The 25,424-nt window shown below is 39.6% G+C and overlaps 2 protein-coding genes across 5 annotated transcripts in view; one reads left to right on the top strand and one right to left on the bottom strand.

Moving 5' to 3' along the window:
- The window catches only part of LOC110998314 (40S ribosomal protein S19a), a 26,594-nt gene extending 6,026 nt beyond the window's left edge, over positions 1-20,568 (top strand). Inside the window, exons 6-34 of one of the 4 annotated variants that reach the window (XM_045630759.1) lie at positions 1,739-1,982; positions 2,290-2,544; positions 3,423-3,584; positions 4,116-4,364; positions 7,975-8,237; positions 9,799-9,986; positions 10,891-10,972; positions 11,546-11,578; positions 12,304-12,567; positions 12,762-14,292; positions 14,372-14,570; positions 15,053-15,177; positions 15,284-15,502; positions 15,818-15,993; positions 16,070-16,209; positions 16,285-16,505; positions 16,578-16,742; positions 16,821-16,987; positions 17,058-17,173; positions 17,244-17,470; positions 17,545-17,782; positions 17,866-18,141; positions 18,211-18,346; positions 18,418-18,523; positions 18,762-18,887; positions 18,961-19,103; positions 19,185-19,411; positions 19,499-19,696; positions 19,779-20,568. In XM_045630759.1, the coding sequence (XP_045486715.1) occupies positions 1,739-1,982; positions 2,290-2,544; positions 3,423-3,584; positions 4,116-4,364; positions 7,975-8,237; positions 9,799-9,986; positions 10,891-10,972; positions 11,546-11,578; positions 12,304-12,567; positions 12,762-14,292; positions 14,372-14,570; positions 15,053-15,177; positions 15,284-15,502; positions 15,818-15,993; positions 16,070-16,209; positions 16,285-16,505; positions 16,578-16,742; positions 16,821-16,987; positions 17,058-17,173; positions 17,244-17,470; positions 17,545-17,782; positions 17,866-18,141; positions 18,211-18,346; positions 18,418-18,523; positions 18,762-18,887; positions 18,961-19,103; positions 19,185-19,411; positions 19,499-19,696; positions 19,779-19,840 (6,538 nt within the window). In that variant the 3' untranslated portion in view covers positions 19,841-20,568. Of the gene's footprint in view, positions 1-1,635; positions 1,983-2,289; positions 2,545-3,422; positions 3,585-4,115; positions 4,365-7,974; positions 8,238-9,798; positions 9,987-10,890; positions 10,973-11,545; positions 11,579-12,303; positions 12,568-12,761; positions 14,293-14,371; positions 14,571-15,052; positions 15,178-15,283; positions 15,503-15,817; positions 15,994-16,069; positions 16,210-16,284; positions 16,506-16,577; positions 16,743-16,820; positions 16,988-17,057; positions 17,174-17,243; positions 17,471-17,544; positions 17,783-17,865; positions 18,142-18,210; positions 18,347-18,417; positions 18,524-18,761; positions 18,888-18,960; positions 19,104-19,184; positions 19,412-19,498; positions 19,697-19,778 lie in introns of those variants that run through there. The other 3 variants (XM_045630756.1, XM_045630755.1, XM_045630757.1) reach the window with 3 other exon arrangements.
- On the bottom strand, positions 20,562-25,424 carry LOC110998315. Its single transcript, XM_022266873.2, has 8 exons — positions 24,738-25,424; positions 24,100-24,644; positions 23,595-23,918; positions 23,225-23,366; positions 22,883-23,024; positions 22,584-22,692; positions 20,935-21,068; positions 20,562-20,745 (listed from the first exon to the last, which is right to left on the bottom strand). Exons 1-8 carry the CDS (start codon positions 25,382-25,384, stop codon positions 20,605-20,607), a joined length of 2,184 nt encoding a protein of 727 aa, XP_022122565.2. The 5' UTR covers positions 25,385-25,424; the 3' UTR covers positions 20,562-20,604.

Here is a 25,424-nt window from a genome sequence, read left to right as displayed (position 1 = left end):
CAAACTGAAATTAAATATTCCCTTTCGGTACACATTTTTCTAGTATTGAAAGCGCAGAAGCAGGTGAAGAATCCAGGGACTTGGTCGAATTGAGTGGCACATTTGTAAAAAAACTCTGAGTCAGATATTATTAATTTACCTTTAACTTTTAATGCATGGTTTGTTTGTCAGACGGTTTACCGGATTCTGCATTTATTATTTTCCAGGTAGCTATTACTTTATCCATGCTATTTTTTATTTTTGAGCTTAAATATTGTGATTTTGCAATTTTGCAATCTTTTTTGAAATTATTAGAAAATGACACATAATATTCCCTAAATTCCAAGCACGCAAGTGGGTTTAGCATTTGGTACGCTTAGTATTGTTTTTTATTAACATAAGTTTTACACATTTAAAGAAAAACACTTTTTTACGGATTAAAATTAGGTATTAGGTATTGTATTTAATAATTATTTAAATATAATTTTAAATTTAACCGACGTTTCGCGTGCTTCACAGCGTGCGTGGTCACCGTGACCACGAATACAATAATACATAACTTTAATCCGTAAAAAAGTGTTTTTCTTTAAATTTGGTACGCTATTTTCTTCAATGACCCTAGGTCGAATAGCTTAGGAAACATTTAAGTGGTGGACAGCTGGTTCTTAATAGTGGTTAAGCGCGGCAAAAACTGCCGTGTCATCCTGGGCAAGCTCTAAACCGCAACTACGTTGCTTGTCAAATGGTTTCGAAAAGGGGCTTCCAAATAAATCCAGATAAGAGCATCTCACTTCTAGGTACGCGCATGTTCGATAGCGGCATGTGCTTCAATGTGTAAAAACATTAAAATTTGATATCAATGTAAACCGATTAACGTAGCTGAATAACTGTTTGTTTACTTATAGATATTTAATTTTACGAAACGAATTTTTGTACACAAGGATACATCCCGAGCGTACGGCGTTACGCAGTAAAACAAGGAGGAAGTCTCCTGAATAAATGTAGTCAGATGTGCCTTGAGGGTGTCCATGGGCGGCGGTATCACTTAACATCAGGTGAGCCTCCTGCCCGTTTGTCCCCTGTTCTATAAAAAAAAAATGTACATACTGTTTGGTGTAGTATTTTCTATACGATTTTGATATATGTGTCAACATAAATACAGGACACTAAGAAAAGAATAAAACAGACGTCACTCAGAACAGACTTTTAAGATGAGAGAGCATGTATTTTTCCTATGAGCCTTTCTATAAGAATATAAATTAATTACCGTTGTTTGTGAAGAATTTTTTTTTTTGGAGTTTATGGCCTGGTATCTAGACCTTTAGGCCAAGTCTTGAGTACTTTTATTTGGTTTATTATAATTTTCCCACTGTATTTTTGATAAATTTATATAGAGGCACGTAATAAGATCTATTTTTTAACATATCACTCAGGCGGCGGGAGGGATCTTGCACTATCACTTAATTTTTCTCTATGTCATTAATTTGTGAAGAAATATATCAATTTAACAAAGATAAAAATGGGTTGTGATTTATAAAAATATAGAACATCCCATAATGTCATACCTTATGAAGTATGACATTGACAGAACATTCTCAATGAGTTTTCTAACTATCTAATGTCACTTTTCTGTTGATTGTTTTGGTGAAGGTGTCATCATTTGAGTGGTAGAAATTCGTAGAGAAATCGGCTTTTTGTTGTTAGTTGCCATTCGGAGTTTAAATTGTATTGGTGTCTGGATCAATCAACTAACTTTTAGTGATGACAAAATGTTTCAATCTTTAGGACGATTATTTAGTGTAATTGTAGTGCTTTATATATTTTCTGGTATCGTGACTTGTGAATATGAGCCTACACTGTACGTGGCATCAGACCCGCTTAGTTCTCGTAAAGTAACTGTAATAAATAGAATAAATGAAGGTACGGAGTATGATGTAAATGAAAGGATAAAGCGAGATGCAACGCTGAGTTCACCGTCTTCGACTAAAAACATCAGTACATGGGTAACTTGCTATTTCCTTATTAAATTCAATCACTCCCCTAAGCTATTTGTTATTGTGGACGTTAGTAACTTGCTAAAATTTTCATGATTTTCTTATTTTTTATTTTCAGTACAATTTATTTTAAGAAATTTTATGTAGAATAAACTTTAAATATACTAGAACATGACTTGGCGTTTTGTTGTTTACTTTTGTTAAAATGCTACTCATACATATATATCAATGACGAATATTGATTCCTTTGCCAAAAAATGTTTCTTTGTCATTGAAAATTATATTATAGCTCTATGAAATTTTTCATCTCTTTTAGACTACCCACCTAAATGATAGTCACCAACAATTAATGGTTCATTGGGTTGGGGAAGGATCAAATGTTATTATCTGCTTGGCAAGAGATTCTAGCCCAAGAAACAAAGGTACCATATCACCATCAGCTTTGTACATCTCATATGATTATGGAAAGAATTTTACTAACAAGACTGAGAATTTTAAACTCAGTGATGCACCAGATAGTGGATATGCACAGCTGGACAAGTTCTTCAATCATCCTAAATATCCGGAATTTGTAAGTGTTTAATTTCTTGTAAATATTATTTTTTATCATGATTATCAATTCAAGGTTGTAGAAATGTCCTACAGAGAACAAAAGCTTGTCATAAATGAATGATGAGTTTTTGATTATAGATGTCAGGTTTATGAACTTATAAAGAAAGGTGACTTTAAAATGTTTCCTGAACTCTTATTGTTATGGAGGTAGTAAAAAAAATTTTTTAACCATTACTACTAATACAATTTTTTTAGAATTTATTTTTACTATGTGTATACTTTTTTTTTACTTTCTAAATGATAAATAGTTTAAGAGCCTTACAAGGGAGACCCAAATTTAACTGTAGTGGTTTGAAACTTGCAAAAGATGTTCCCTGAAACAAAAATACACAATACCTGGTCGGAACATTTGGATTATGTGATTTTTATGTTTCAAGAAGCATAATCTTTTAATTACAAATAAAACTTGTAAATTATTAACAACAATGCTCAACCATAAACCTTGGAAAATTTATATATTTTCTTTGTTGATCTATCAATAATTATAGATATTTAAACCACATTAAATTCTGTGTGCTGTCATTTTTGACTAACTTGAGTTGATGTTAATGAGGAGGACTATACTGCATTTTTGTAAGCATTATCAAATTTTCTCTAGAACTTAATTATATGTTATCTAATTGGTAAGGCAGCATTCATAAGAAACATATTTGATTTACAAATTTTTCTCTGATTTTTTATTATATAGCCTATGCCTCACATAAACAATGTGGTTTGCTAAAGAAATTTAAATTAACATCAATTTAGTAGATTCGGAGATTTCCCTTCCAACACAAAAGAGGTAATCTGAACAAAACTTTGTAATATTAGTATAGATTAATTTATCATTGGTTTTAGTGTGTATTTATTGACTCTACAAATATGAAGCTGTATACAACAAATGACAATGGACATACTATTCATAGAACCGATTTGTCCTTCCATCCCAACGAATTGGCTTTTGATGAGGAGTTTCCTGTCAGATTTGTTATATTAGACAAAACCAATTCAAGTAGAAATGTGAGTATTTTTAAAATAATAAATTCGTTTATCATATAAAGAAACATTATTTAACAGATTTTGTAATCAACAATGCTTATCTAGTGAGTTAAGGTCATGGTTATTAGTAATAGTAGCGCACTCGCTACGTTAACCTCACTATCGTCGATCATCTTGTTGAAAATATTGTTTTTTGGGGTTTGGTATATAATCTGGAGGATTAGTTATTGGATGTGCCCGTCGAAGCAATAATTACATACGCCATGACGTACGTTATCTACTCTGTCTATTGACTAAAACAGGAAATGTCACTTCTGTTATTCTGAAAACGCGCCTTTTTTTGCAATAATAGGCTTCTACTACTACCACTGTACTACATAAGACTGCCCAATAATGCATTTATTTTAATTACAACCACAAGACTCAGACTCTTACAAGACTCAAGGGTGAAAGCAACTGCTTATCAAGATATGTAAATTAATTTTCAATGCTAATTAAATTAACACTAACTTTATGGTTACAATTTTAGCTCAATAAGTAAAATGATTTTAGCTTTACCTCACTGTCGACGGTGGAAAGACCTTCAAGCTTATCCAGAGTTTTGTTAAGACCTTCTCCTGGTCCTCCGGTCCGGACTTTCCCAAAATGTTTTATCTGGAACGATGGATGCCGCGCAACACGTCTAATGTGCTGAAAGTCAATGATCCTGCGAATATGAGCCAAGCGGAGAGGCTGTTCGACTTCGCGAAGGACTTTCAAATTAAAGGCGATTTCATGTTTGCAACACGAGAATCGGCCTCGGTGAGTAACCTTTTTTTGTTTCATACTTATGTTATGTCCATAAATAAGTTATTTTTTGCGTTTTTTTAAGTTGTTTAGTTTAAGTTAACATTGTCGCGTTCTATGAAGTAACTGACCTAGCATTAATATGTATTAGCATATCTCAATTACAGTCTCTATTGGTATCAATGCTCTCATATGTCATTATTACACTCACCGATAAACGTAATATTCACATCCGCCGCATCAATCGTTTTATTATGGATCTTTTGGTCAAAGGTTCGCTGTGTTTCAACAAATTCTCAGTATTTCTATGATATCATACCGCATAATATTAACATGATCGGTCATTTAGTGTTAACATTTTAATTCACTTCTTAAAACTCTGAGGAAATAAAGTGACGTGTCTAGTTTTAAATATTAGAAAGTGAATATTAGAATTGCCAGCCGTGCTGTATGAATACCTTTAACTTTACTCGAGATAATTGATAATTTTTTCATGCGTTTGAGTTTCATTCCGTCAATAATCAACAGATAATATAGAATATATGTATATTAAATAAACATTATTTAAGTGATTATAAAAAATTTGATTGAAGCGTCGTTATTAATTAGACATGCATTAAATACGCAAGTTGCGCATAATTATGTTAAAAAGCTTTACTAATAACAACTTGTTTGCGTCCTTGAAAAAAATTACAAGGAAACGAACGGTCAAAAGACGGAGATCGGAGTTAGTTCGTTTTATATTAATTTTGATACGTATTTAATTTAAATTGTGATACTACTGAAAACCGTAATTGAAACATTTAGCGGTAAAAAACAGGAGTGAATAATGAAGATTGCTCATAATGTTACAGTACTGAATTGTAAGTAAAGTAGTTTGAAAAGCATGTACCCTGCGGCCGCCCTGCTAATCCCGGCTGTGACGTAATGGATTTTATTTGAAAGTGCGCAATTAACACTTGGAACACACACTCGGAAGGTGCAGATAAACATCGATAACAAAAATTACATTAAAAATCGTCGATTATCTAATTAAAAATGATGAAACAGATGCATCCTTAGGCCAAAACCGGTAAAGGGTTGTTGTTGGTTTAATACGCACGAAACTATACATAAAGGGTCTGTTTCACAATATCCGGATAAGTTCCAAATAAGTTATTTATTACTTATTGGTAGGATAAACTAGTATTTGTTGCGTTTCACGACTGTCAGATAGCGCTATTTGTCATGAATCGCGAAGTTTCTTATTCGGAACTTTTATCTTCCAAATAATTTACTTATGTGTTGAATAGCTATTTGGTAATTTATCAATACATTGTGAAACAGACCCTTAATGTTGTAAATTACAAGCTCAACCTTTACACTGCCCTCACAAACATACATATTATATATCTTACGTACGATGACTTATTTTAACAGGTCGCTATATATTACAAAATATCCTCTTGACAAAAGTGGTTTGTCAAGTGAATAATATGTAGGTACTTGTCGCGTTCACATTCATTGCTCCCATCTAGGAAGTTTCATGTATTGTTCTAGAAGATGTACTTAGGAATCATTTCTGTAATTGAATTAAAATTTTAACCGCGAAGATGACGAGTTTCTAGTCTTATCTGTGTTCGTTATTTTTCACATGTGATAAAATATACAAATTTTTACCGGGAAGCTAATGAAGACTATTATGATCGTGTTCACAAATAAAATCATATTGACTCTAGTTACATTGTGTAATCTAATCCACTGATGTTGTTTTGTTTTGTCCATGCGTAATAATTTGACACCTTGTTTATGATAAAGATAAGCAAACATTTAATCAGCAACAATAATAGTAGTTATATATTGAGACATATTATTTATATGAATTATGGTAAACCCAATGGTCTGTTTTTTATAAAAATCTTGGTTTTATAATTACCCTAGCCTCCGCTAACTTCGTTTATCTTTAGTGTGATTTTTCTTAGCCTACCTTTTTAGTACATATCAACATGGAAAATTTTGTTATGCTACCCTACTACAGAGACTGTTCGGTTTTCTGTGAATTTCTCTATATAAATCTCAGAAATCATTTGTAGTTATAAGTTTTTATTTAAATTAAATCAAAATAGAGGTTGATCGTAGAGTGGTGAAAATTAAGGGTTATATGTATTTTTGCATGTTGTATCATAATATAATAAAAACAAAAAATTTAGGGGTGATCCCCATCCTAACATTTCGGAGGATTAAAATTAGATGTTGTCCGATTCGAAGACCTAACCGATATGCGCACTAAATTACACGAAAATGGAAAGGTCGAAGGTCGAGCCATTTGGGAGGAGTTTAAATACTCACTATATTAGTTATATTAATTATGTATTTTATCGAGCAAAAACACATTTCATTATTATTCTGAATCGTAACAGTTCGTTCTTTATATTTGTGTTTTGATTAAGTTTATATTTGCATTCCTCGTACGTTTTCGGAACATATTAATAGGTAAAAGTAGGTAGGTATAGGTATATCATAGCCATGCAGTAAATAGCAATGCGTAGATGTGTCATTACAATTATAAATACGAATGTCCAAGTTACTAGTTCCATCGTCACTATCTAGAAACAAATGCGGTTTACACAATTAACTTTCTCTTTAAATAATAAAAATATTAAGTACAATTTAATGTTAGTTATTACCTTATTAGTCTGTTTATTGTTTAATTTACATACATCAGTTAAAGGTTATACAAAAGAAATATCATAATTTTAATTAGAAGCTGCGTCTATGTAACAAAAACGTTATCGTATATGTTTAGTAGGATATATGTACAATTAGTGAGCATTGGCTTTTTGTATGTTTGCAACCCAATAGCCTCGGTAACAACAGACCTATTATAAAAGTTGCGTTAGTAGTAAGCAAATCATTAAATCAATTTTGCTTCATTAAAAGGTTCTTGCCCTTGTGCTTCTTAGATTGAATATAAATGGTGCAGTACAATTGTTTACAATATGGAAAAAAAATACTATTTCGTAATTATAGTGTTTGTGCTAGGGTTGGTATGCTATTAACGTAGTTATTTGCACCTAATGATGAACCGATGCTTGCGACTGTCTGTACCTCTGCTTTCGGTAACAGCTGTGTAAGACTTAAAATGTGTATAATTTAATATTATCTATAGTATTTATTTGAAAAAACCTTTACTAATAACAACAAGGAATAAATACCTCAATGTTCAATATTATGTTCTAAGGCACGCTCATAGTATGGCCAGCCACGCTACACCGTACAATACAAACGTGCGACTATAATCTTTTTAATCATATTTGTTGTCGTAAATATATTTGTAATGTTTATTCATTCATTTTATTTATATACAAATTATCTTATAATTGAGTTTAACATTATATTTTTTAATAAGTTCATTTATGCAACTTTGTCGCTACGAATTTTTGCCACTTGGAATATATTATATATATTCTGAAAACTCCATACGAATCAACCTATCATACGCCCATCCAAAGAGATAACGTCCTTTTAACGTTTTTTGTTTTGCAAAGTTTAAAAATAAACATTATCCGTAATACGTCAGACGTTTATGCTTAAATTTTCCTCTATTAAAAACTAATGTATAGTGAACTGCATGTTCTTGTTTCAGAAAAAAAACATAGACCTATACATCTCATACCAACGAGGTCCCTTCTACAAAGCGGAATTCCAAACCGAGTTGGATCTTAGGAAGTTTCATATTGCGGATGTGACAGACAAACGTATATTTGTATCTGTCATGCACACGGAGAACGTAGCAAACTTATATGTGTCAGAAATTAGTAAAAATTTCACTAAATACAATTTCGTGCTGAGTTTGAAGCAGATTCTGTGCTATTTTCCGGAGGGCAATTTCAAGAACAGCTGGCTTGAGTAAGTATCACGTGATTAAAATTTTAACAGGAAAAAACAGCATTTATCTACCGAATGTAATCTTTAACAGAGGTCAATTCTCTAATAACACAAAAGAGGTATATACACTTTGTATAGTAATTTCATTACAACACAAAGTGTATATACCTCTTTTGGCTAGTAGTCACGTACAATTTTCACTAGCCGACACTGGAATGTCCCATTTTAAATCTTCGAACCTGTTTATCAAAGAGATGTCTTACGAATGGAGTTCATAAAAGTAATTGTGTAAATTTGTGTTAACTATATTAGGTAATATTATTTGAAACTATGTTTAAGAGAGAACGAACTTTGAACCTACAGAAGAAGATAAAATTCTTAGCCGTTTGGAATTATTATATTTTTATTTTGTTATATTATATTAGTCATTGTAATTTATTAAGTTGGCTGGAAGAGATCTTACCTAGAGATTATTCGCCAAAACATATAATGCGCGGGCTTTCCTCCACCTCAAAAAAAGTTACTGGCACAGGCAAAGTATCTTGATACACCGATATTATAAGTACAACGTGAAAATTAATGAAATTCTAGGAAATACGTGTTGTGTTATTTTTAAGTAATTTGCAAAACATGCATCATGTTTCCGTTCAACTTTAATTTGTTCAAAATTTATTGACCTTTTAAAAGCATTTATAATCTATTTCGTGTTTTCCTGTTGCTTAAGACTAGACTGGTATATTTATGCGAGTGTTTAATTTAAGTTACGTTTTCACGATTCAATTAAATGTCGAGTGAATTGTCAATTATTTACGATTTTTAACGCAGCGCTTATCATAAGACATTATCTATGTAGTATCTAATAGTTAATTGGAAACATTTAACATATGTAACAAAAGGCCCGATACATACATACTATGATATTTAAATAACTTTCTTTTAATTAAAATATGTTGTGCAACAAAGCGTAAACCAATTTATTTCCAGCCCTATACATAAACATTGTTATCACTTGGTATGACACATTATGATTTATTTTATGTACGAGTACACATATTAACTGAATTTAAGTAAACATATTTCTCTCTAATGTCGACTCTCTATATTTTCTATCCATTGATTGATCATGATTTGACTATCCATTTCTATAATCCAATGATAGATTAAAGAAAAAACATCAATTAAATTAAAATTAAAAATCTCGTAAATAAAATGTCTTTCGACACTGGTGTATCTTGTTAATATAACCTTGGCACGTATGCAACTCATAACAACAGGAAAATAAATAAAAATAGCATAGATAATTACTCAAAAAGTATAGGAAGTTGAAGGACCGTACGGTGGATGCATATTCTTTGTAATTTATAACTCCGTGGCGTATGGCCAGGTTGCAATAAAAATACATCTATAAATAAATCATTTGCTTTTGAGTAAAACGGTTAGTAGCTTTATACGATTAGAGTGGCTGGATCCCGTTTTCGCTTCTTAATAAATATTCAGTATTAAACAGGTCTACAGTAGTGTTTCAATATAATTTCCCTTTTTTAGTGTCGACTATTTCTTGATGTCTCCCCTCGTTTTTCAGAGATGTAACTGAAGATCCTTTCACCGACCTCTATCGGGTAGAAGGTTTAAAAGGCATCTACATAGCGTCTAAAATTAACTCCAAATCATTGGTGGAAAGTATTGAACCCGAACATTTGGTCTCATTGATCACATATGACCACGGAGTCACCTGGTCACCGATTTCGCCACCCGTTGAAGATGAAAATGGTAAGCGACGAGACTTATGAAATATAGTGGGTTTAAGTGTTTTATTTTAATTAAATAACCGCACTTAAATTTGTTTATCAAGACTTGAACAATCAATTAAAAAATAAATAAATAGTCGTCGAAACTAGATTTGTAATTTTTACTTATAAATGTTTAATTGTACGACTAAAATGTCTTAAGATTTATTATTACTTATTTAAAGAAATTATTTTTATGCTTTATTCTCTCTACTGTAATTTTTGTATTATTGTTACAATTGATTGCATTGCTGATAAAATCATTGTTATACCTAAGATATATAATATACGATCTGTTTATATCTCAGTATGATGATTATGAACCTAATAACATAGTTTTATACCTACTATTGATGCCGCAACAAATATCCTACTTAGATTACGAATTTTAAATGTGAAAATAATATGAGTAATTGATTACTGAATGAGTCATGATTTTTGTTCTATTGTATTTTTCACTTACGAGTCATGATATCATTTATTGTTTTGTATTTATTTTAAACAGTCTGAATCGAGCTAAATATAAGAAATGTTTTGGTTACATTAAACTTGACCATAACCCTGATACTCAATGAAACAGAAATACAGCAAAAAATTTATACGGACATCGAAGGGTTCACTCATATTTGGCCGTTAAAGCCGATGACGTTGTCATTAAGTACTAAATACTACAGAATTCAGCCGGCACCTTTGATTTTGGTCAATAAAACAAGTTGGTAGTTGTAAACGATGTCGCGGATTTGGATGTACTCCTTTTCCATAAAATGTTTGGTGACTGCATTTGCTGAATTACGAACCGTAAAGAAACAACCAGATAAACGGACATTTTATCTGATCACACTTATTTTTGACTATTTTAAGATTATTCAAATGCATGTATTTTACAGGTAAACCCTTCAATTGCCACATAGAGAACTCGTGCAGTCTTCATTTATGTCAGAAGTTCAGTCAGCTATATCCAGTTACAAGGTGAGGATAATTTAATCAGCTCAATTTGAAGTCATCTCTGTCAGCGGGAAATTTCTGGAATTTTGATATTAATCCCAGTAATAATAAGATTGTGTTTTGCGTGTGTTCGCTTTTCTCATGGAAGTGTGCAAACGGGAAAATCCTATTATTTTTAATCTTGTTTTAGGAATCGATTAGAGTGTGGCCGTTATGTAACTCAGTTGTTTATGTGTTTGTTTACATTTGCTTGTAAATAACCGTTAAACATTTTCAATAAATTGCCTGAAATTAATATATTTCAGGCAACAACATCCGATCGGCATGGAATTACGTAGACGCACCTTTTTTAGATTTATTTGATTAATTATGTGAAAATACTGTGTTTAGAGTAAACAAATAAAAAAAGGTTATCGTACTTAATATTTGCCGTATCAATTGAACGCGGTAATCAGATAACCTTATCAGACCTAATTTGTATGTTGATTTATTTTTTAAGTACGTTTCTATCTCCAATCCAAATAAGATTAATAACTCGGCTTAGTTTATAAACAATTGATTGAAGTCATTGGTAATTAAGGAATAACTTTTTTACAGCCCCCCGGGAAATGTCATAAATAACGATTTGAGGTAAAAGAGAGAGTTATAGAGAATGCTTTTTGTGCGTTATGTTTAGGGTGGTATTTAGATTTGCAAAACAAGGGTGCTTTTTGAGTTTTTCTTCATCGTCATTCATTGGATCACAGCCTCATATCATTTGCACGAGTTTTTATCACGTCCTGGGCTTAGAATTAATGGAGAATTCTACTACATATTTAGATTTACCCGTTTATGACGGCGGGTGGCTTAATTTACTACAAAAGTGTTGCGTATTTTATGTAGAAGACATTAGTTATTTGTATGTGTTTATGTGTGTGCACATAATTGAGGAAAATTAAAAAATACTTGCCGCCACGATTTTCACTTATTTTCATTTACGGCACTCTGGTGTTATATTGTTTGATGAGTGGGAATAGTTTTCCTGAACGCTTGTAGGTTTTACTCAACAATGCTTATATGCGATCTGAAGGGTTTAACAGATTAATGCATCGTGTTTTATTAGAGTTAAGGGGGTGAAACCACGTCATTTGAGCCTTATTCAAATATAATGAATGGCAACGTTTGCATTGGTGTTGCTATAAACAAAACCCTTAGAAAACGTGGACTTAAGATACTGTGTTTGTTACCATTTTGGATTTTTGTTAACCTAATTAACTTATAATCTTGGGTCCGTGTCATAAGGCCGTAAGTGTTTAATCAGGTAACATCGGTGCGGCGATATACTACTTGTTAATTTTATCTTACGTCGTTTCTAGATCCGCCAGCATCATGAGCTCGAAATCGGCTCCAGGCATCATAATGGCCACCGGTGTGATGGGCAAGTCCCTCAAAGGCATCCCTGGAGTGTACCTCAGCCGAGACGCGGGTCTCACGTGGAAGAGGATTCTCAAGGACTATTATTTCTTTAACTACGGAGACCACGGCGGCGTACTCGTGGCCGTTAAATACTTTAAATCCAGGGGCGAAACACGAAGGATACTGTATTCCACCAATGAAGGCATGGAGTGGAATTCATACGAGTGAGTGGTTTAGTTCTTGCTTTGCCAAAAAAGCCATAATTTAGCAATGTGAAAATTGTAACAATTTAATAAATCCCTAAACCTTGGACAGAGCCCCCAAAGTTCTGTCCGTGGTTTTAGAATCTGCCATAGAAATACTTCAGTGGTTAAGGCTGTACCGGGAACCCAATTGATAACCAAATACTTATTTACAGATTCAACGAGGACGAGCTGCGCATTTACGGTCTCATGACGGAGCCGGGCGAGAACACGACTACATTCACCATGTTCGGATCGGCAAACGAGCAGCACCAATGGATCATCATCACCATTGAACTGATGAAAGCTTTCGACCGTAACTGTACCGACGGCGACTACAAATTCTGGTCTCCTTCGCCACCCAACTCCACCGTGTCTTGCGTCCTCGGAAAGAGAGATGTCTTCCAAAGGCGACTTCCGCACGCCGACTGCTACAACGGCGTTTCCTACGTTCGCTCCGTCAGACGAGAGCGCTGCGAGTGCGGCCGAAGAGACTACGAGTGCGATTTTGGATTTATCAATTCGAACAACGTCTGCATTTTCAACCAGTCCATTCCGGCGGACAAATACGACCCCTACGCGGTTCCGCCGGAGTGCGAGCCCGGACACTTCTACAAGCGCACGAAGGGCTATCGGAAGATCGATGGAGACGTTTGCATGACGCCCTACTACACACCTTACGAACCGGACCTGATCCCTTGCCCTCTCGAGGAACCGCCCGGCTTCATCTTGGTCGCTTTACGAGAAAAGATCGCTCGCATCGACCTCGTCGACAACTCCACCGTCGTTCCGATCAAAGGCCAGCAGAACATAGTGGCGATCGAGTTCGACATGAAGAATAACTGCATCTATTGGGCCGACATCGAGGTCGATAAAATCAGCCGACAGTGTTTCAACAACGGGGAAAAACAGGAGATCATCGTCGATACGGACTTGGCCAGCATAGAGGGCATGGCGTTGGATTGGATCTCCAACGTTCTCTTCTTCGTGGACGGTTCGAGAAAGAAGATAGAGGCGGTCCGAACGGATCTATCCAGTCAGGGAAGAATGAGGGCGACGATCTTAGACTCCAAAGTTCTGTCCAAGCCGAGAGGCATCGCCGTGCATCCGAAGGCCGGCTACCTGTTCTGGACCGACTGGGACAGGAAAAACCCGTCCGTCTCCAGGTCCAACTTGGACGGTTCCGACGTCAAGAAACTGTTCACGAACCCGGTCGTCCAGTGGCCGAACGGCATCACGATCGACCAAATGTCCGAGAGAATATACTGGGTCGACGCGATGGAGGACTACATCGCGAGTGCCGATCTGGAAGGGAAGTACTTCAGAAGGATCCTGTGGCACGACGAGAAAGTTTTCCATCCGTTCGCGGTCGCGGTGCTGAAAGACAAAATGTACTGGGACGACTGGAAGGCCAAGTCCATATTTATCGCGAACAAAGACACCGGCGCGAACGTCATCACGATCAACGACTCGTTCAGCGGCCTGATGGACCTGAAAGTGTTCTCGCACTTCATGCAGCACGGGAGCAACGCGTGCTCCTACAAAAACACGAGTTGCAACTATCTCTGTCTCGGGGCGCCGGGGAACAAGTTCAGCTGTCTGTGCCCCGACGGCTTCAAGATGGTCGACGGGAAGTGCCTCTGCCCCAACGGCTTGGCGCCGGCTTCGAACATGACGTGTCCGAAATTGAACGGAACGTGCGGGCCCGTAAGTCTTTCAGGCGACGCTCAAACTCGACGTCGAACACGAACCATCGCGTTAATAACGAGAGCGAACGTTGTTCTAGAACGAATTCACCTGCAAGAACGGCATGTGCATGACGAGCACCTGGCGCTGCGACGGCAACGACGACTGCGGAGACAACTCGGACGAGGCGGGCTGCGTGTGCGAGCCTCCCATGGTGGCCTGTTCCGACTCCAGCTGCTACATGCCCCAATGGAGGTGCGACGGAGACATCGACTGCCCAGACATGAGCGACGAGAAGGGTACGTTTGGCGTCTATGGATCTAGAAATATTTATTCGTCAATAAAAAGCTGGTTCGGAATACTGATTCATTAATATGGCTAATATGTAGCAGGTACGCGAGAGAGACGACATCTTTCCCCAACAAACCAAGAAATACGCCTTTAACCAACTTTTAGTCTCGGCTCGCCAAGGCACGCAACGCTCGATCCAATAGTTCCTGAAAGGGACGAGTCCCCTCGGGAACTATCGCGAACGGGGACCCACTCGCGGTGGTATTATTTGTGCGTTGCATTATAGCTGTTTCTATTTGATACAATTTGCTCTGCATTAGTGTTTCCAATCCCGCGGGATTTTGTTGGATTGACTTCGTAACGTCGATTCGTCTAAACGGCTACGCAAACGCGTCTTTGTAACGCAACGGCTGGTTAAACGCGGGCTCGAAAGACTGGCTGGTTTATTATTTAATTGCATAATTAATTCGGGACAAAACATAATTTTTAGATTGCGGTAAGCAGAATTGCACCGAGACTCAATTCCAGTGTCAAAACGGGCAATGCATAGAGAAGAGATGGGTCTGCGATGGAGACAACGACTGCAGGGACGGGTCTGACGAACGAAATTGTACGGTAAGTGCACCGTCCCTACACGTCTGTCTCTCGGCGCGGGAGGCAAATTCACTGCCTAAAAGCCAATATTATAAACCTCAAAGATCAATTTCGAATCGTATTCCAGCATCAAACACCGAAACGCCCCGACAGTCTGAGCTGCAGCTCCCGAGTGTTCGCCTGCGGGAACGCCTCCGACGCCCTCTGCATTCCCAACTCTTGGGTGTGCGACGGGGAGAGGGACTGCCCCGGCGGCGAAGACGAAACCATGGACAAGTGCCTCAACTCCACCTGCGCCCCTTACATGTTCCGATGCCCCAGCGGAAAGTGCATCTACAACTCGTGGGTGAGGGCCGGAATTAGCGCTTTACGATAATATTGTTAGACCCAAAAATATAACATATGTATATATGTAAACAACCTATTTTGATATGACGAAGACAAACAAGTTACGAGTTTATCGCGGTTTACGGATTCGATTTCCTCAAGGAAAAAAATTATTAGTAAATACGATTTTAACGATCTCACTTCGAACAAAACCAAACACAAATTTATTAATAATGGGTTTTATTTTTCAATAAATACATGTTTTTATCACTGTTGTAAATATAAAAAAAATACACACACTTTAAAATGAAATTGAGATTTTTATAAAACGCAGGTCTGCGACGGGGAAAACGACTGTGGGGATCACGAATCGTCGGACGAGAGGAACTGCTCGTCGACCGGCCGCTCCAAGCTGATCCCTCGCCTCGACGACAAACCCGACTTCCACACGAACGGCTCCTGCCTGGACTGGATGTTCAAATGCGAGAACGGGAACTGTTTGCCTTATTGGTGGGTATTTTGGAGCGAGAGAGGTCGGATGTCGCCCTCTCTCGCTCAGAGGCTAAAGGCTCTGCCCTCGATGCAGGTGGAAATGCGACACCATAGACGACTGCGGAGACAACTCCGACGAAGCCGCCTGCGGCCCGGTGGAGCCCGCCAAACCTGCGCCGGAGCACCCGCGGCAGAAGCAGAAGTGCGGGAAGGACCAGTTCACTTGCTCACCGGGTAACTCCAAACGCGACGGGTCACGCTCCGAAGACGAACGTTTGCCTAAACATTGATGTGCCACTGTCGCTCCAGGCGTGTGCATCCCTCTGGCGTGGGTGTGCGACTCGGCCGTGGACTGCGAGGACGGAGCCGACGAGCGCGGATGCGCGCACTCGTCCGTCCCGCTCTCTCCCGCGCGATGTGACAGGGACGGCACGCCCTGCAAGGACGGCAACGGCTGCGTCGCCCTCGCCAAGGTGTGCGACGGAGTCTTCGACTGCGCCGACGAGAGCGACGAGAGCTTCTGCGTTCGGGTGAGGGGGACGTCCGGAGAGGATCGCGTCTCGCGGTTCCTCGGCCTTCGTATTAAAATTGCGACGTTTCAGAGTCTGCCGCGTCCCGGAAACTGCTCGGACAAGTTCATCGAGTGCGACGACGACGACGACGGCACCAAGTGCCTGTGGCCCTCGATGCTGTGCAACGGAAGAAGTGATTGCTACGACGGAAGCGACGAGAGCAACTGCTCCAGCGGCGACTCGCATCCGTCTCCGGTAATTTAGATGCCGCTTCCCTCGTAAGCGAACCGCCGCCTCGCTCTGCCGAAATCGATCGTGACGCGTGACTTTCAGCCGCTGAGCATCGGCGTGGACCAGTCGACCATCAACTCGACGAGCTTTCTGATCTCCTGTTGGATGGCCCAGCAGAAACTGGTGATGTACAACTTCCTGCCCTCCATCGCCAAGGTGTCGGACGGCGTCTGGAAGAACATGACGTGGATCAACGACAGCGTGTATCGGTGAGTCGGAGCCGCCGCCGACCGCGGTTCGGTCTCTCGGGCCCGCTCTGATCCTCCGCTTTCCTCGCAGATTTACGAACTTGGAGCCCTACACCAACTACAACGTGACGTTCTACATCCAGGACAGCAAGTCGAACCAGATCTACGCTTCACACAAATACGTGAACACGAGCACCGGAGAAGGAGGTATTTGGCTCTCCTCGCTTCGATCGGGCCTACGCAGAGCCTCGCACGTCATTCGGGTGTCCGCTTTCAGAACCGTCCCCGCCCCGACGCCTCACCGTCCGCCAGATGATCGGCAGCCGCGTGAGCCTCCTGTGGGACCCGCCCGCGGCCCCGCGGGGCGTAATCACGCACTACACGGTGTACTTCGTGCCCCCGTTGCCCCCCATGGAGAAGGTGGTCCCGGCCGGAGTCGGGAACGCCACGGTCGCCTACACCCTCGAAGCCTACTTCAAGCCGGACACCAATTACTCGTTCTGGGTGAGTCGCGGCTCGGGCGCGCTCGCGAGTGATCCCCTACGCCTGTTCACCGGCTCCGTTCACTTTCCCGACAGGTGACGGCCTCCAACCGGGCGTTCTCCTCCAACTCCACGGACATCGCGTACCTGGCGTTCGACGACGTCGGAGACGTGGACGAGATCGTCAACGTCAGCCTGGCCCGGCTCAACGACACTGCGGTGTCGCTGCGGTGGCACCGGCTGCGGGGCGTCGAGGGCTACGTCGTCGTCGTGCGGCTGCCCTCCAACTACGCCGACCCGGAGCCTCTCAAGACCGACGCCGACAACGTCACGCGTGAGTCGATTCCGCCTCGAATACATATGCGTCGCGAGCGAAGGCTCTAGTCGCCAAATTAAAATATTATGAACGTTTTCCAGTGACCGACCTCCCCCCGGGCGTCCAACTGTACGTGGACATCAAGGCCTACAAGGACGACGTCGTCGGCCGACCCTTCACCGTCCCCGTCACCACGGGAGGGAAGGCGCCCGAAACTCTGAACGTGACGGCGACGCTGCTCCGGGAGAGGGGCACGTCGGTGCGGTTGTCTTGGAGTCCGCCCTCCCCGGCCGAGGAAGGGGCCGAGGAGCCGGAGTACGAAGTCCACTACACGGACATCGCCAACTTCAAGGTCGCCTTCGGCAAATTGGCCAACGGTGCGTCACGAGGCTTCGACGGGCGATCCCGAGCGACGGACTCTCGAATAATTCGCCCGCGCATTTCAGACACGAAGCTGATGACGAAGAACGCGGGCATCGTGATCGACGGCCTGAACGCCTGCGAGACCTACATGTTCACGGCGGGTCTTCGGGGAGGCCCCCTGGCGCCCGTCGTCGGCGTCATCACCGGGGAAGATGACAGGCGAGTGGAGTATTCACATTTATCCATCGGCCGTTTCGATATCCAATTTTTACGTAAACGAAACGTTTCAGGGCACCAGTCAAGGACTTGAAGTTTGCGTATGACGAGAAGAAATCCCACTTGAAGATCTCGTGGAGGGCTACCTGTGACGTCATCAGACATCCCGTCGTCTACCGGGTGAGTACCCAGAACTGGGGTTTGATTAATCGCAAAAATGATCGACGGACGTTCGAAGGGAATGATAGACATCGAGAGATCCGGTTCTCGCTGTCGTTGCGTGTTACAATATTTTATTTTAAATTTAATTATCAATTTTTGGTGTTATAATACTCTCCATGATAAAACAAAATGAAATATGCATCGTTTTTAATTCAAACATCACATATAAAACAGATAAAATGAAATCAATTTGCAGCTAGAGATAACGGAGAAAACCCGCGGCCTCACGAGCCGCTACCAACTGGAAGCCAGCCGGAACGTGTCTCTGTCCCACACCATGGTGCGGGTGCCTCTCGGGGGAAGATACCACATTTGCGTGCGGGTGAGGGAGATGCGAGATTTATTATCGCTTTGGCTTCGGTGGGCGTTCAATATAATCGAGTGCGTGTCCTCAGACGGCGGCGAAGGGCTCCCGCGACTCGTGCGCGGAGACCCGCAGCGGGGAGCTGGCGCCTCCTCGCCGGGTGCTGGCCTGGCTCTCGCCCAACGGCCACGTCATGATGTCCTGGGACCATCCCGAGCACGACGACGCCCTCAAGTATGTCTTTAAATATTCCCTCATGCTCTTCCGTGCTCTTCGTGCGTTCCTTTGGCGCCGCTTCATTTCCAGTGTCGGTAGTGGTTCCTATCCTTCCAGACCGAAGTACCAAGTGGTCGTCTCGAGCAAGGAGATTCCCGAGGACCTGCTCCGGCCGACCGAGGACATGTTGACGGCCGAGACCGAGTTCTCCCCCTTCCTCGTGAGCGTCCCCGTGGGGACCGCCGGGCCCCTGTACGCGGGCGTTCGCACCGTCGTCGACGGATACTACAGCGACCTCAGCGAGGTGCAGACCATCGAGATGCTGGGTGAGTCATCCCCGAGCTTTCGAAGTAGTTAATTTTCAGCATATCAGAGAATGTGGAAACGTCCAATACGTAAATGTTGTCCTTCAGGCGCCGAGGCCGAGGGGCTCTCGACGGCCTCGGGCGCCGTGTGGTGGGGCGTGGCCGGGGCCTGTGCGGCGGCTCTGGCGCTGGGCGGAGCTCTGCTGCACGTGCTGCTGCGCAACCGAAGGCTCAACCGGTCCTTCCTCCGCTTGGCTGCCACGCCCCGCTACGACAGCCGCCGGGGGCAGGCCACCATCGACCACGGTCAGTTTAATATACGCGCAATAATCCAAGCGACCGATAGATCTCACAGAAGCAATAATTATTATTATTATTATTCTGGCAGAAGACGACGACGTGCCTCCCATCCACGGATTCTCCGACGACGAGCCTCTGGTGATCGCGTGAGGGTGATTTTGTGATCTCGTGAACCAAGAAATTGGCAGACTTTTTGGAAATTATATGTTTTACTTCTGATGGAGCAGTTATTTTGACATTTTGGTTCTAAAATTTATAGTGATTTTTTTATTTTTATTTTTCGATAAGTCTGTCCGTCACCTGTGTATGTAAATATTAGGCCTCGGTGGCCGTTGTGATTAAAAGAAATTTGTGAATCTTTACCGGGTCTTCTTATCCACAGAACGACACCAGTCGCGTAAAAGTATTATAGTTTAACTAGTTTTAGTTCGATCGTCGGGCGATTCGATTCTCTTCTAGAGGAGTTTAGTACAATTAGGGTTAATCGCTCATTTCGTGACGCGGCTGTTGACTAGAAGACATTACGTCTAATTAATCCCAAACTCAAGTTCGAGACCAAAGATTTCGCGAACCTTAGGATTAATATGTATCATATAAATGCGTATAGATAATTTATTTTTGGTGGACTTTAATCGACGCCCGATTCAGTTAATTTTGCCAAATATCTAAGTGAGAGGTAGCTCCGGCTCCGATCTCGACGTTCCGATTCCTTCGTAGTTTTAGTTCCTAAGTGAAATGCCTCTAGCGTTCTTATGATTTTATTTATTTGAATGTTACTCTGATAGCTAAATTCGTATTGTAATATTTATATTAGTGACGTAGACGTCGCTCACGAAGAAACATGTTTCGAAGGTTCTAAATAAATCTTCTTAAATCTATTTGTGTTTTATTATTTTGTATCCCAAAGAAATAAATTAGTTCAGCATGTCTCGAACTGCTCCAGCCGCCCATTCCAGAACGGGTGCCGTGAGAATGAGCCCGTCTCGCCAGACGGCCACTCCCACTACGGATTGACGGTCACCGCTCGTACATAATAGCGGACCTCCAACGCCGGTCTGTAATTTAAAAAAAAATCTAAAGCAATACCGTGTTTAATAATATCTGAACGGACGATACAGTCATGCGCAGACAACAAAAACGAGCAATTATTTCACGAAGGAAGCAAAAACGCGTGTGCGCAATGTCCCAGTGGGGTTTTACAGACTTCAGACGGCACATGTTATTTTTAATGTGAAATGAATTACCACAGACCCCCGTGTCTTCACCGAGGCACAAAAGGCGTCAGTCGGTAGCTTCACATCAAGTTTGTTGAGACGCACGTTGCACACTTTCGGTGAGAGAATTGTCGCTCGCTGCCAACGCGGCCTTTGTCGAATCCCTAAAACAATTATTGTATAATTAAATACCTAAACAGAGTTGGTACACGGAGAAATCTGTCGAATCGATTGTATTGGTCCCATTTCCAGAGTTAAATATACTTCTTTATTGACCTTCCTACTCCAGCCATTACTTCTGTTTTTTAAATGAAGCAATATTGTTTTATTAGAATTTATTCGTTATGTACAAATTTAAATTTATGTCTCAGAAAAATAAAAAATAAAATATTCTATTCGATATCACAACCTAGCTTATACATGCCGCACTGGTTCGTAGGGACATTTTGCCACTGATTGATGAACCGGTCATGTCCTCTAAAAGTGAACATAATTTGAAGTCTAAAGGGTTGAGGTCTGGGCTAGATGGGGGCCAGTCTTCAGCTCTTATAAATTCTGGAACGTTGGTTTCAAGTCAGGCTTGGCTAGTTCGTGCCTTGTGACCAGGTGCAGGATTATGCTGGAAAGTCCACGGTATATTTTTTAAAAGTGTATAGCTGAGAGGTTTTACAGCATGTTTCAAGTTGTCTTGATACACTTTAGCTGAAGTTTTAATTTTTTTTCACAAAAACTGTTGTTTTGACTCGTTGATAAGACACGCCCCACCAAACCATCACTAACGCAAGATGATGATCTTGTTATACTTTTCCGACCACTAGAGCTTTAGCACTGTGAGCGTACATTTTATCGTTTTGTTCTCCGATCGTGAAACTTTTTCTATCGATTATTATATTGCTGTGCTTTTCAACTACGACAGAAGGCGTTTTGATCGATCCACTCTTTAAGTGTAAATATTAATTTAGGGCATATCCTACAGGACATCGATGATAAGCGCCAAGCTTCAGGTCTTGTTGTATAATACGCGTCCTTGCGGGAATTTGTATTTACAAATTCCCGAAAGGACTTTGTAATTGTAAATGTTCGTGCTGTTAGATTTCTAACAGCACGAACGTGCCCTGATCTTTTCTGGTTTCGACAGACGAACAGAAGTGTTGTTGTATCTGTTAATAGTACGGTATACGAACATACGGCTGATACCAAGCTTTTGAAGTGTCTGGAATAAAACCGACGGCTCCATACACACTTTTTTAACACCACATTCGGTATTGTAATTTGATAATGAGCGTGAAAAAATATGTGAAATGGCGCAAAATGGAAATATGTTTTTAAAATAATATTCCTACGTGTTCCAAATTCAAAATAATTAAAACGTAAAATAATATGTAACAGCATTTATGGCCAGAATGTTTAACAACTGTCAGTTCTGGTAAAATTATATAAACACGCCTTGCAGGTTGCATTTCCAAAACAAATGGCAAGTTCCCAGATTACCAGATTAAAAATCGATGAACCGGTACAAGCTTAATAGCGCAATATTATAATTTTAAAATGAAATAAATAATTTGTTTATAAAGCTTTAATTAGACTGATGTAGAAAGTAATTATTTAATACTTGTATCAATTATAAAAAAAATATTTTAGTAGACGTTTATAATAAATGTAATAAGTGATTTTCAAACCTTCATCGTAGCCGCCCCAACCTACAAAGTAGCACTCATCACCGAGGTAAGGATCTGACATGCAAGCGGGTTGTACGAGGCTTCCCAAGATCAATGATCGAGTCCAATGCTAAAAATATACAAAATATTTTGAAAAAAAAAAAAAACTGGTTTGGCGACGGGATAGATTTGTGATTTAAATATTATTGGCACCGTAAGACTAACTTATGGTTGCCTGCAAAGCCAAAGCCAAAGCCTAAGTTGTTCTATACTTTTAACCAGTGTTGGAATACTTTTGAGATATAAAACATGATACGTACTAAAACAGCTAAATTATGATTTAGTTGTCCAGGTTTATACTGCGGGTGAGTTATTACATTTGTAACGCGATGTTGAGATGGAGTATTATCGTCGGACAGGTCAAATATACCAGCTATTATATTTATTTCACCTGCTGATGTTCTGTAATAAATTTATTGATTCAATTATAAAACTATTTAACTGTTTATACCTAGATTCCTACTTATATTTATTATTTTGTTACAACTTTCATAAGGTAAAGATTACATAAACAATACTTTTCAGTTAATAGTACGTAAGTATTAGCCTGTCTAATGTTCTATCTGTTTCTTTTATAATATAATGAGAAAAAAGAACCGTACCCATGAACACAATCTGCGGCTGTGACGGCAGCGCGCGGGTGAACCAAAGTTGCATAGCAAAGGATACTTTGGCGGCTCCTTGTTAAGACGACCAAGACCAACCAAGGAGTAGAACCTTTACCGACTTCATTCAGCTCTTTTTCTAAAAAATATGTTTCACTACATTGTATGCTATAGCTACAACCAAAAGCTCTACTCAAGCATAGCGAAACAGTAATGTAAGTAGTTTGGTGCGGTACAATTTGCTGGTATTACCAAGAGTAAGCAACTTTAAAGAACTAGCAACGCGGATACCTACGTAAAAACATACAAAACTTAAAGATGAAGCTTCTGAAATTTAAATATTTTGGCTAAATAAAACTTTACGTACCAGTATCATAAACATTGTTTGAACTTTTTCCACAGTTCCTATAAACTTGTTCATCCATGTCAACATACTCCTCATAGTCTACCATTAGACTGGGTGCAGCTTTATATGGGTTTATTTCCATCGACTTATCGTTCTGAAATTCACTCTGAGTCGTTTTGCGTACAAATCTAGTTTTATTCGGTACTAAGTTAAGTAATTTGAAACCATGTAAAACTTGAAAGTCTGGCTTAGAACTGAAACTGACGACACTGCTCCCAGAATTCTCCCCGGCAGGAGTAATTTTGTACGGTTTTAGTCTACTTTCAGATATCGCCATTGGACGTCCTGTACATATTAAATTAAATTATTTACTTTTACTTGAAAATATATATTTAAAAATAAAACGATTTTTATGAAGAGAGAATGGCATGTGGACTTTTAAAACAGCTTAAAGTAAATACAACTATATCAAAACAAATACATTAATTTCCAAGATTTTAAATATTTTTTTTAATTATTAGCTCACCTAGTCTTGGATCTATTGTAGAATAGCCGAAAGAATCTTCGCCTTCTTGACTAACTTCATCTGAGCCACTAAAAAAATATCCACCAGTAGGTTTGATAAGTGTCCATCCCCTATTATGCTCTGAGCCTATCAACCCACCTGGTTGTGGTACTTCATCTGCGTACTCTTCGTTACTATAATCAAAGTTTGAGTCACTGTTTTGGGCACTGATGCTTTCGGGAGAAGAAGGTTTTCTAAATTTTAAATTCTTTATATTCCAATACGGATCAAAATTATCTTCTGGAGTAACTATTCGCTGGGTTATCGCTGGGGATGTAGTTGTAGACATTTTTGCTTCTGAAGTTTGTAACTGATATTTACGCTTCAATAAAGCATTTCTTTGCCTCATAGCCGGGTTTTCACGTTCGTTGTTATCAGACCTACGGAATCGCCTGTGATGCTTCGTGGAATCGGGGAAATATATTTCTGATTTATCATATGTTTTTAAGGGCATTATACAACAAACTATTAACTCGTTATGTATGTATTGTGAACCTGAAAGTGGCCTGTAAGAATAACAAATAATTGTCATTTGAATTAAAAAGATGAAATATGATAAATATAAAATACCCTATATGATTTATTTAATGATTGCTTACCGACCATTAAAAGAATATGGAATACCATGACTGTTCCTACAATTTATTGCTTTAATAAATGTACAAATACTTTCACTGTCCTGTATTTTATTCACTGCTCCGGTTACAATGGATTTCGGTATATTTATGGCGTCTTTGGCACTTTCTTGTAATTTAGTTTCATGGTTTTTAATCTTATTATTATTTTCTTCTAAGTCATTATCATTCTCATCCGGAAAAACAAAGTTCAAGACGTCCTCAGTTTTTGGCATAGCACTACTAGCCGTTGGATCAGTAAATGATACAAAAGAACTAGCATTTTTTGGCTGGTCACTTTCCGTATTGATGAGTTTATCCTTATTCAAATCGTTTTCTTGATTTGGCATTCCCAAGGCAGATTTATCTTTGAAATAAATAGAGAATGAGTTGTCATTCTCACTTCCTTTCAAATTACTCTCACTCTTGCCTTTGACTGTATCGAAATGATCTCGAAAAACAACTTTAGCGCTCTCATCCGTTTCGAATTCACTAATATCTTCGAACTTTGGTTGTGGTGGCGCTATATTCTGCAATTGGGCCACCTTTTCATGCAACCACCAGAATTCACCATTTATTTGTGATGAAACTATGTGGCAATATAAAAGTGAAATTAATATTTTTTTGTACATTGTTTCGGCTGTCGCGGCTTCGATAGGAATCTGCACTGTG

The sequence above is a fragment of the Pieris rapae genome, chromosome 13 (assembly GCF_905147795.1).
Source record: "Pieris rapae chromosome 13, ilPieRapa1.1, whole genome shotgun sequence".
Lineage (NCBI taxonomy): Eukaryota > Metazoa > Arthropoda > Insecta > Lepidoptera > Pieridae > Pieris > Pieris rapae.
The sequence above is the reverse complement of the archived record's forward strand: the minus strand, read 5'-3'. Positions and strand labels throughout refer to the sequence as shown.